The sequence below is a fragment of the Aquarana catesbeiana genome, linkage group LG08 (genome assembly GCF_042186555.1).
Source record: "Aquarana catesbeiana isolate 2022-GZ linkage group LG08, ASM4218655v1, whole genome shotgun sequence".
In the NCBI taxonomy this organism is placed as follows: domain Eukaryota; kingdom Metazoa; phylum Chordata; class Amphibia; order Anura; family Ranidae; genus Aquarana; species Aquarana catesbeiana.
Window position 1 is genome coordinate 9585493 of NC_133331.1, and position 12907 is coordinate 9598399.

The 12907-nt window shown below is 45.4% G+C and overlaps 1 protein-coding gene across 5 annotated transcripts in view; it reads right to left on the minus strand.

The window, feature by feature from the left end:
- The window catches only part of KCNIP2 (potassium voltage-gated channel interacting protein 2), a 533119-nt gene that overhangs the window by 13713 nt on the left and 506499 nt on the right, over positions 1-12907 (minus strand). For all 5 annotated transcript variants that reach the window (XM_073595494.1, XM_073595497.1, XM_073595495.1 and 2 more), the window contains 4 exons: positions 3582-3652; positions 1963-2070; positions 746-850; positions 600-662 (listed from right to left, as the gene is read on the minus strand). In XM_073595494.1, coding sequence (XP_073451595.1) covers positions 600-662; positions 746-850; positions 1963-2070; positions 3582-3652 — 347 coding nt within the window. The remainder of the gene's footprint in view (positions 1-599; positions 663-745; positions 851-1962; positions 2071-3581; positions 3653-12907) is intronic.

Genomic DNA, 12907 nt, shown 5'->3' on the forward strand with positions numbered 1-12907 from the left:
GGTTGGCAGGTAAAAACAGCCTCAGCTTGATTCATCCACACCACCACATCTCCAACATATTTAGCCCCACCCTGGGGCTTAACCATGGAGATCTCCATGATTAAGTCCCAGGATGGGACGAGACATGTTGGGGACATGGTCTGAATGAATCGAGCTGAGGCTGCTTTTACCTGCTAAACACTCGGGCCAGGGGAGGTGTGCGGCGGTTGGGCTATCTCCTCTCTTTTCTGCAGCCAATCACAGTGATCACATGAACTGCTTCCAGCATTAAGACTGCCCTAAAGTGTTGGCTCCTGCTGGCAGAGAAGGGTCAGCAAACGCCATATGACATTATATTTATTTAGTCCTAGTGACCACTGTCCTCAAAACAGACTGTAATGAGAAATTTAAGGCTTGCCACTGAAACAGGAATAGAGGGGGGAAGTCCTCCAATGGGGACTGGTGACAACTGTTTAAAAGTCGAATCTCTATCATTCAGTGACCAAACAAAGCAGTTGGACGAGCAAACAGCAGATGAGTATGGGCGGGGCACAGATTCAATATAACCATGCATAAAATTATTATTGTTCCAGTATGGAGCCCATACTTCACCACATTACCTTCTGACATGATTCTATGAATTCTTCAATTGTGACTACGCCATCCTTATTTTTATCCATTTTCTAAGAAAAAAAGAGACTGACGTTAAATACGCAGAGCAGTGTGACGGACACAATATGGAGATGCCTTGGTCTGGAAGGGTCACCTGGAAAAAGTTCTCCACATGCTCTCGGGGTGCCTCTTCCCTCATATTCGGGTAGGTGTACTTTCCCATCATGTCATATATGGACTTCATGATGTCCATCATCTCCTGCAAGAAGACAATAGAAATAGTAACATAATAACTTGAGCTTCAGTGATCAAATATATATCATCCGATAGGTGCAGGTCTGTGCAGGCCCCTCCCCTTCCTGAAAACCCTGCCGATGTATTCCAGATGTTACAGGTCTACAGAATCCCAACTCTTAATTCTAGAAGGTGGGGCATATGAAACAATTCACTGGATGGAGATTTCAGATCAGGGTTTGGGCACCAGTACTGGGCATCATTGTTATTGTAGATCAGCCTTTACTCAACCTTACATTGGTGATCAGTGAGAAGAATGTTCCTTACATTGGTGATCAGTGGGAAGAATGTTCCTTACATTGGTGATCAGTGGGAAGAATGTTCCTTACATTGGTGGTCAGTGGGAAGAATGTTCCTTACATTGGTGGTCAGTGGGAAGAATGCCGCATACATTGGTGATCATTGAGAAGAATGATCCTTATATTGATGCTCAATGGGAAGAATGCTCCTTACATTGGTGATCAGTGGGAAGAATGCCCTTTATGTTGGTGGTCAGTAGGAAGAATGCCATTTACCTTGGTAGCCAATGGGAAGAATACTTCTTACATTAGTGGTCAGTGGGAACAATGCCATTTACTTTGGTAGCGAATGGGAAAAATGCTCCTTACATTGTTAGCCAGTGGGAAGAATGCCCCTTACAGTGGTAGCCAATAGTAAGAATGCCCCTATATTGGTAGCCAATGGGAAGAATGCCCATTACATTGGTGGTCAGTGGAAAGAATGGCTCTCTTACACTCATAGTTAGAATGAGACCCTCATAGTCAGCTAAAAATATCAGTGGTGTCATGCTACTGTCGCTGCCAAGTGGGGATGGAGCTAGAAGAATGAAGGCAACATCAGATGGGAGGTCAGTTAGCCACAGCTCAAGGGACCACTAACAACGACTGGAGGAACCCGTCTTCCATAGAACGCTTGTTGAGAATGGCTGATCTATAGTATTCCCCGTTACTCCTCCCTTTGCTGCTACATAAAAGGTTATGTAGGAGGGTGGGGTGGAGTGGAGAGGACTATGATGTAGAAGGACAAGGGGCTGTACTAGGGAATGAAGTCATCATTATTGTGAATAGACACTTGTACCTCTTTAGTTATACAGCCATCCTTGTTTAGGTCGTACAAATTAAAGGCCCAGTTCAGTCTGTCGTCTATACTCCCTCGCAAGATGACTGACAATCCTGCTACAAAATCCTACAGGAGAAAGAATACCGATCAGAGACATGTCATAAAAACAGCCAAAAATCTACTCAGTGTCCCAACCTCCTTCTCCCCCAGCATCCCAACCTCCTTCTCCACCACCAGCATCCCAACCTCCTTCTCCCCCGGCATCCCAACCTCCTTCCCCCCCAGCATCCCAACCCCCCCCCACCCCCAGCATCCCAACCTCCTTCTCCCCCAGCATCCCAACCTCCTTCTCCCCCAGCATCCCAACCTCCTTCTCCCCCAGCATCCCAACCTCCTTCTCCCCCAGCATCCCAACCTCCTTCCCCCCCAGCATCCCAACCTCCTTCCCCCCAGCATCCCAATCTTCTCCCCCACCAACCTCCTTCTCCCCCAGTGTCACAACCTCCTTCTCCCCCAGTGTCACAACCTCCTTCTCCCCCACCAACCTCCTTCTCCTCCAGCATCCCAACCTTCTCCCCCACCAACCTCCTTCTCCCCCAGTGTCACAACCTCCTTCTCCCCCACCAACCTCCTTCTCCTCCAGCATCCCAACCTTCTCCCCCACCAACCTCCTTCTCCCCCAGTGTCACAACCTCCTTCTCCCCCACCAACCTCCTTCCCCCCCAGCATCCCAACCTCATTCTCTTGCGTCACAACCTCCTTCTCCCTCAGCATCCCAACGTCCTTCTCCTCCAGCATCTTAACCTCCTTTTCTCCCCGCGTCCCAACGTCCTTCTCCTCCAGCATATGAACCTCCTTTTCTCCCCCAGTGTCCCAACCTCCTTCTCCCGCAGCACTCTAACCTTCTTCTCCCCCCACATCCCATTCCCCCCCAGCCTCCCAACCTCTTTTTTTTCCCCACAGAATGCCTACCTCTTTCTCCCCCAGCATACCAACCTCCTTCCCCCTGAGTGTCCCAACCTCCTTCTCCCCCACCAACCTCCTTCTTCCCCAGCCACCATTTCAGTCTGGAGGACGTCCAGCATCATCTATAACTTTCTTCCCCAGCCTGAGTGTCCCTAGCCCTCCCCTTTCATTCATTGGATTTCCATTCTTTTAATCATAAAAGCTCAGCACCACGCATGGGGGCGTTACCTATGCAAATACAGCCTGCCTGAGAACACCCACGCCTCCGGACTGACATCCACCAATCAAGGCATTTTGATATTTCCATAAATCCTCCCAGGAGCCAATCCACTGCTTGCATCGGGACTGAGGGCTCTGGGGAGGAGTACTGAGGCCGGGTGATGTGATGTTATCAGCAAGCTATGTACAACACCCTGCTGGCCCCTCCTACCAGCCATGATCTGCCTACATTGCATAGAAAAGACCAGAGACCCAGTGATGACATCACTGGGTTTAAAATAAGATATGTAATGAAAACAGAAAGGTTTTATTTAAAAATGTTATTATCATGTTGAGGAGGGGGGGACCAGGGAAGGACCAGGGAAGGACCAGGGAAGGCAAAATACAAGCAGATGATACCTTAGGTTTAATTTTGCAGAGTGTTCAATAGTTTCATGTTAAATGACACTCACCTCAAAACTGATGGAGCCGTTGTGGTCGGTGTCAAATGCATTGAATAGAAAATGTGCGTACATGCTGGAGTCTGCAACACAAAGGTGACAAGAGGGAGTGAGGAGCACAAAACGGGATTCCAATATGAGAAACATAATAACCATTCAAGATTTACTTGCTAGAAAGTTATTCAGAACTCCCAACAATTTATCTGACATATCTCTCCTATATATATATATATATATATATATATATATATATATATATATATATATATATATACAAAAGTATTGTGACGCCTGCCTTTACACGTAGGGTTCAATATTGAGTTGGCTCCGCCCTTTGCAGCTATAACAGCTTCAACTCTTCTGGGAAGGCCGTCCACAAGGTTTAGGAGGGAGTCTATGGGAATGTCTGACCATTCTTCCAGAAGCCCATCTGTGAGGTCAGGCACTGATGTTGGACGAGAAGGCCTGGCTCGCAGTCTCCACTATAATTCATCCCAAAGGTGTTCTATCGGGTTGAGGTCAGGACTCTGTGCAGGCCAGTCAAGTTCCTCCACCCCAAACTCGCTCATCCATGTCTTTATGGACCTTGCTTTGTGCACTGGTCCAAACCATTTGGTGGTGTGGGGGGGGGGGATTATGATTTTGGGTTGTTTCTCAGGGATTGGGTTTGGCCCCTTAGTTCCAGTGAAGGGAACTCTTAAGGAGTTTGTTAAGGCAATACAATAAGTCTATGCCAGCCCCTCTATTAGAGGCTGGCATAGCACACTGTGTAAGTTGTATTTAAAAACAAGCGCTGTGAATACAGAATTTGAGCTGTCGTCAGGCCGGTCACGTGACTCGCGGCCGCTTTCCAGCTCCGATGGATGTCTTCTGTGGGAGGGGCTGTGATCTGACTCTGACGTCAGCCGGGGAGATCACGTGGTCGCTCGTCTCCTCCGCAGAAGACATCCATCGGAAAAGCGGGCGCGAGTCACGTGACCGGCCTGAAGACAGCTGAAATACAGTATTTACAGCGCTCGTTTTTAGATACAACTTACACAGTGTGCTATGCCTGCCTCTAATAGAGGGGCTGACTGTGACAAATTTAAGATTTTAATATCACAATAATAGCAGCGGGGGTGGGGCCAGAGACAGACAGAGAGGGCACAAAGCAAGGTCCATAAAGACATGGATGAGCGAGTTTGGGGTGGAGGAACTTGACTGGGGCACTTTAAAAATATATATATATTTTATTATGTATTTTGTTTACATTTATTTTTTAACACTGCCTTTTTTTAAATTGAACCTTATCAACGTTACAAAGGATTGAACAGCATCCATTGTAACTATTATTATTATTATACAGGATTTATATAGAGCCAACAGTTTTCCCAGCGCTTTACAACATAAAGGGCAGACAGTGCAGTTACAATACAATTCAATACAGGAGAGATCAGAGGTCCCTTTTGTAATAGCATGAGGGCGAGACAGGGCTATCACATGGTACAGATGCACTGTGATTGGCCCTGTCTGTACCATGTGATCACTATGACCAGTCACAGAGATCATCACAATAGTACACAATAAAAGGCTATGAATGGATTGGTCACCGCGATCACATGGTACCCGGGCCAGCCCACTACAAGGATCTGTCACCTTTTTCGGGCTTACCATTCCAATGGTGCCACCGGCTTGTCATAGAGGCGATCCAAAAGTAGATTGTCTTTGATCGCCTCTATGGCCTTGGAGGACCGGAGCAATGTCATGATGTAATTGGAGGTCCAGGGGGGAAGTAAACAATTTTTTTTTTTTAAAAGCAAAAGATCAAAAAACATTTTGTTTTTTAACGGTAAAGAAGAGATTTTTTTTTCTTTTTGGTCCCAGATAGATATGTGCAATTCGTTTTGTTCCAAATTCCGTTTTTTAACTAATTTAAATTCGAATAAACGAAAACCCGTTTTTTTTCACAAGGGAAAAACAAACGAAAACCCGTATAACTAATTTTTCCGAATAATCGAAAATTTGCATATTTGTAAATCTGTCAATTTGAAAATTCAGAGATTTGGAATTCGAAAATCCGAAAAACCCAAAAATGCAAAAATCTGAAATAACTAACTAATAATAACTTAACTATTACTAACTATTAAATTATAGGTATTGGAATTTCCTTTCAAATTTGGCTGTTAGTGAACGTAACGAGTACGAATTTATCCGAAGTTACGAATTATCCAAAATAACGAATGCCGCATCTAAACGAATGGAATGTAACGAATTAATAATAATAAAAAATAATAATAATACATTTTTTTATTATTATTATTAATTATTAATTATTTATTCCAGCCTGTAATTTAATAGTTAGTTACTATTAGTTAGTTATTCCTTCGAGTTTTCGGATTTTCTTTCTTATTTTCGAATTTACGAATTTACAAATCTTCGAATTTACGAATTGCGATCATAACGAATGACCCGAAAAAAAAAAAATTACCTGAAAAACAAAACAAAAAAACCCCCAAAAGACAAATGAAATGAAAACTAACAAATTTTTCAAGAGTGCACATGTCTAGCCCCAGATCTCTCCATAAAGAGGACCTGTCATCCCTTATTTCTATTACAAGGGATGTTTTTTTATTCCTTGTAATAGGAATAAAAGTGATAAAAAAAAATAATTAAAGGGACAGTGTAAAATAAATAAATAAAAAATAAAGCACCCCCATCCCTCCATGCTCACACACAGAAGAGAGCGCACTCGTAAGTCGCGCACACACATGCAAACGGTGTTCGCACCACACATGTGAAGTATCGCCGTGAACATTAGAGCGAGAGCAATAATTCTAGCGCAAGACCTCCTCTGTAACTCTAAATAGGTATCCTGTAAAGGCATTTAAAACGTCACCTATGGAGATTTAAGTACCGTTGTTTGTCGTCATTCCACAAGGGTGCGCAATTTTAAAGCGCGAAATGTTAGGTATCTACTCAGCGTAGCATCATCTTTCATATCATACAAAAATTGGGATATATATTGTGTTTTTTTATTTTTTTTAATTCATTAAAAAAAAAAAATTCCAAACCAATTGCGTTTAAAAACCGCTGCACAAATACAGTGTGACATAAAAAATGGTAATGATCACTATTTTATTCCCTAGGGTCTCTGCTAAAAAAAAATATATAAAATGTTTGGGGGGGGGGGGGTTCTATGTAATTTAGGAACAAAAAAATACTGATTTAAACTTGTAAACAAAAAGTGCCAGAAAAGGCCCCGGTCAGCAAGTAATGGAAGAGAATCTTTGGTCTGCCGTTACCCGTAATCCTTTACAATAGGACTTTGTTACTGTCATCATTAGACAGAAGCTTCCATACAGTTTAGGTAAAAGTAGAATAAATGAGCTGCCACCATTGCTGGGGTAAACCTGTCACAGAGCTGAGCCTCACAGACAGACATGTGATGAGATATGAATGAAACGTTACTTTGTTAAAAAAAAACAAAAAAAAAAACAAAACATTGCAATTAAAACTAAAGTCCGGGATAAACAAAAATTGTCTGAATATACAGGTACAGTGGAGACGTAAAGTATTCAGACCCCATTACATTTTTCACTCTTTGTTATATTGCAGCCATTTGCTAAAATCATTTAAGTTCATTTTTTTCCTCATTAATGTACACACAGCCCCCCATATTGTACACACAGCACCCCATATTGTACACACAGCACCCCATATTGTACACACAGCACCCCATATTGTACACACAGCCCCCCATATTGTACACACAGCACCCCATATTGTACACACAGCCCCCCATATTGTACACACAGCACCCCATATTGTACACACAGCCCCCCATATTGTACACACAGCACTCCATATTGTACACACAGCCCCTCATATTGTACACACAGCACCCCATATTGTACACACAGCCCCCCATATTGTACACACAGCACCCCATATTGTACACACAGCACCCCATATTGTACACACAGCCCCCCATATTGTACACACAGCCCCCCATATTGTACACACAGCACCCCATATTGTACACACAGCCCCCCATATTGTACACACAGCACCCCATATTGTACACACAGCCCCCCCATATTGTACACACAGCACCCCATATTGTACACACAGCCCCCCATATTGTACACACAGCCCCCCATATTGTACACACAGCACCCCATATTGTACACACAGCACCCTATATTGTACACACAGCACCTCATATTGTACACACAGCCCCCCATATTGTACACACAGCACCTCATATTGTACACACAGCACCCCATATTGTACACACATCACCCCATATTGTACACACAGCACCCCATTTTGACAGAAAAACACAGAATTGTTGACATTTTTGCAGATGTATTAAAAAAGAAAAACTGAAATATCACATGGTCCTAAGTATTCAGACCCTTTGCTGTGACACTCATATATATAACTCAGGTGCTGTCCATTTCTTCTGATCATCCTTGAGATGGTTCTACACCTTCATTTGAGTCCAGCTGTGTTTGATTATACTGATTGGACTTGATTAGGAAAGCCACACACCTGTCTATAGAAGACCTTACAGCTCACAGTGCATGTCAGAGCAAATGAGAATCATGAGGTCAAAGGCAGAGGCGTATCTAGTGAAAATGGCGCCTATGGCAAGCACTGAAACTGCGCCCCTGTCAAAACATTTAAAACCCATCTTTCAGATAACCTTAACAAAAAAAAAAACAGCTAACAAAACTACAAGTCAAGCTCTTGAATTACCCCTTACACCAGAGTCAATAGCGTTACATCTTATATCACAGTTCCCCCTTAGAGTTCCCAGAGAGCCCCCCCTTACATCAAAATCTACAGAGTTCCAATTCACACTGGGAAATCTGATCTAAAGAATGCTGTGGACTCTGGTGTCATCTTTATATACACTGTAAGGGGGGGGGGGGGGGGACTCTGACACAAAGGGGATCTCTGCAGACTGGGATGTAGGGGGGCCTCTGATGTGAGGGGGTCTCTGGTTATCACAGAATCCAGAGATCCCACTTACATCAGTGTTCCCCTTTACCCCAGAGTCTGCAGAATTTCCCCTTAAAGCAGTGTGCCAGACAATACGTATTTCTAGACAGGGGTCAGGTCAGCCATGGCAGCCCTGTAACAGCACAGAGCCTTTTACTTTATATGACAAGCCCCCCCCACCCCAGTATGTGTGAGCATTTCCCCACCTCCATAGGACTACAAACTCCAGCATAGTAGGCTGTGCTCTTATTTCTCTGCTGCTCCCCAGTGCCCCACACACACAGTGTGACTGAGAATGATGACTGCACTAATATACAAGAGGACACCTCAAAAAATAATTCAGCTGTCATCAAGTGATATTTATCATCCCTTGTGATTCTTAGATTGTAAGCTCAAAGGAGCAGGGCCCTCTGATTCCTACTGTATCAAATTGTATTGTATTTGTACTGTCTACCCTCAAGTTGTAAAGCGCTACGTAAACTGTTGGCGCTATATAAATCCTGTATAATAATAATAATAATAATACCTTGGGTAGTGACATATCCTTTTTATGGAGAAATCTGGGGTTTATTAGACCCCTGATCCCTTCTCTGCCCTCCAAGGCATATTGGCTGCTTTCTTAGCTAGTACCAGCCAGGTAAATGCAGAACTGATACTGGAAGTGATGAAATCTTCATAACTTATGGCCTCAGTTTTCACAGAGGAGAGGGAGAAACTGATGTTCCTCCTTCTTCTTTGTGCGCTGCCAATCCGACCAGATGGAATGGGAGAGCCTAGGAGAACAGGGGAGGGCTGTGGCTGAATGCAGCAGGGATCATTTTTGCTGTGCAAAACGCTTCATGGCCACAGCATATATTATCCACCCTCGGCTGATGTGCAAAATAAGGGGAAGTGGTTGGGGACAGTAAAAAGACACACATGACGTTTTTACCCCTCTCCCAAACACAAGTGTGAGGGCACATTCACACAGGGCACAGGGACCCATGTCTCATGCAGAGACTTTTACCAGCACAGTGTTGTGTACATCCTCATGCTGAAGTTCCATTTCTATTAGGACTTGCACCCTCAAGACATATTGGGACACAGTGCCTTTGTCCATGTAGCCATGTGTCCCAAAATAAATGAATGGGACACTGGCATCAGGATGCACACAAAACTGTGCCAGTAAAAGTCTGAGCATGGGAGACGGATGTCTGTGCCTTGTGTGAATGAGCCCTAAATGAATGCCAAGGATGCATTTCACTGTCCCATCATCATTACTATGATAAATACACACACAGTACAGGTGATGTGGCGAGGAGGAGGAGGAGGAGGAGGAGGACAGCCACTGCTGTTGATTTCCCTTCAGTCCGAGCCCGCCGTCTTCTCAAACTTATTTACGGGAGGAATCAGGCAGTGAAGTGGTATTTTGATATCTCTCCGCCCAGCTGGAACTTTATTGCCATTAACTGCATACAAGGGGGAGGAGTTGATATTCCAGCAAGCCGAATTAGAAAAAATAATCCCTCCATTCTACAGCCTCCTGGGCCCCTGTGATCGATCTGATGGGGCCCAAAAAAATATGATTTACACTACACAGGAGCCATGGCCTGAAGGGAGAGATGAGTGCATGAAAATATTGCCTGCAGCTTCACCAAGAGGATCAGTCTCTGCATAAGCCACTGGCAGTGCAGCCGTCCCTCCTGCTGGGCATGTGGCTTGGCTCTGCTTTTGCACTGATAGGACCCCGAGCAAGAAGGTCTGCCAGAGACATCTCCTGACTGAGTCCACTCCACAGTCCAGGTGTCCTGTCCAGAAATACAGTGGCCCCGATGCCACTTCTATAGTCCTGGCTATAGCATCCCTGACAGCAGGCGGCGGAGTGATATTCAGCTGTCAGGGAGGCTGTAGCCGGAACTATAGAGGTAGCATCGGGAAATGCGGCCATCTGCCTGCTTAATCCGCGACCAATGACTGCACTCACAGGAGTAACACAGCCAAATGAGAAATAGTCCCACTCGCAGCGCTGCCATTGTCCTTTAGCAAAGGTGCTGAAAAGGAGATCCTGCTTATGCTCGGGAGCCTGGAGGGAAGAAGAGACCCTCAGACCCTGGTAAGTGCCTTGCTGCCCAGCCACTCACCAGCGCCCCTTTCATATGGCGCCCATGGCACTTGCCATGGCTGCCATACCCTAGATACACCACTGGTCAAAGGAACTGCCTGAAGAGCTCAGAGACAGAATTGTGACAAGGCACAGATCTGACAAGGTTACAAAAAAATTTCTGCTGCACTTAAGGTTCCTATGAGCACAGTGGCCTCCATAATCCTTAAATGGAAGACGTTTGGGACGACCAGAACCCTTCCTAGAGCTGGCCGTCCGGCCAAACTGAGCTATCGGGGGAGAAGAGCCTTGGTGAGAGAGGTAAAGAAGAACCCAAAGATCACTGTGGCTGAGCTCCAAAGATGCCGTCGGGAGATGGGAGAAAGTTGTAGAAAGTCAACCATCACTGCAGCCCTCCACCAGTCGGGGCTTTATGGCAGAGTGGCCCGACGGAAGCCTCTCCTCAGTGCAAGACACATGAAAGCCCGCATGGAGTTTGCTAAAAAAACACCTGAAGGACTCCAAGATAGTGAGAAATAAGATTCTCTGGTCTGATGAGACCAAGATAGAACTTTTTGGCCTTAATTCTAAGTGGTATGTGTGGAGAAAACCAGGCACTGCTCATCACCTGTCCAATACAGTCCCAACAGTGAAGCATGGTGGTGGCAGCATCATGCTGTGGGGGTGTTTTTTAGCTGCAGGGACAGGACGACTGGTTGCAATCGAGGGAAAGATGAAAGCGGCCAAGTACAGGGATATCCTGGACAAAAACCTTCTCCAGAGTGCTCAGGACCTCAGACTGGGCCGAAGGTTTACCTTCCAACAAGACAATGACCCTAAGCACACAGCTAAAATAAGGAAGGAGTGGCTTCACAACAACTCTGTGACTGTTCTTGAATGGCCCAGCCAGAGCCCTGACTTAAACCCAATTGAGCATCTCTGGAGAGACCTAAAAATGGCCGTCCACCAACGTTTACCATTCAACCTGACAGAACTGGAGAGGATCTGCAAGGAGGAATGGCAGAGGATCCCCAAATCCAGGTGTGAAAAACTTGTTGCATCTTTCCCAAAAAGACTCATCAAAAGGGGCTTCTACTAAATACTGAGCAAAGGGTCTGAATACTTAGGACCATGTGATATTTCAGTTTTTCTTTTTTAATAAATCCGCAAAAATGTCAACAATTCTGTGTTTTTATGTCAATATGGGGTGCTGTGTGTACAATATGGGGTGCTGTGTGTACAATATGGGGTGCTGTGTATACAATATGGGGTGCTGTGTGTACAATATGGGGTGCTGTGTGTACAATATGGGGGTGCTGTGTGTACAATATGGGGTGCTGTGTGTACAATATGGGGTGCTGTGTGTATAATATGGGGTGCTGTGTGTACAATATGGGGTGCTGTGTGTACATTAATGAGGAAAAAATGAACTTAAATGATTTTAGCAAATGGCTGCAATATAACAAAGAGTGAAAAATGTAAGGGGGTCTGAATACTTTCCGTCCCCATTGTATGCGTATTCTTCGTTCAATCTTGGGGGGGGGGGTCCTAAATTTGCATAGCTATTCATCCAGCAAAAAATGCATGTACATTCATTCTGGGCAAACTAACCAGCCGCTGTGAGAATGTAGCAAAAACAAACGTTCTTCTGGTCGAATCTTTCTTTACTTACTATGGGCAGTAGTAAAGATAGGTTTATATTCATAATGAACATAGAGCGAATTTGAAATACAGTATACTCCATTATGTCCACTAGGTGGAGCCAACGATCATAGGAAGTAAATAATAAGAAGAGATGCAATGTTATAATTCTAGAGAAGGCTGGAGGGAGGGCACAGTATGGGGGGTCATGAATGCACACCACTGAGGGGGGGTCAGAAAGGCACAGTACAGGGGGGTCAGGGAGACACGGTACAGGGGGGGGTCAAGAATGCACACCACTGGGGGGGGGGGTCAGAAAGGCACAGTGCAGGGGGGTCAGAAAGGCACAGTGCAGGGGGGGTCAGGGAGACACGGTACAGGGGGGGCAGGAATGCACACCACTGGGGGGGGGGTCACAGAGACATGGTACGGGGGGTCAGGAATGCACACCACTGGGGGGGGGTCACGGAGACACGGTACGGGGGGTCAGGAATGCACACCACTGGGGGGGGTCACGGAGACACGGTACGGGGGGTCAGGAATGCACACCACTGGGGGGGGGGGGTCACGGAGACACAGTACGGGGGGTCAGGAATGCACATCACTGGGGGGGGTCACAGAGACATGGTAC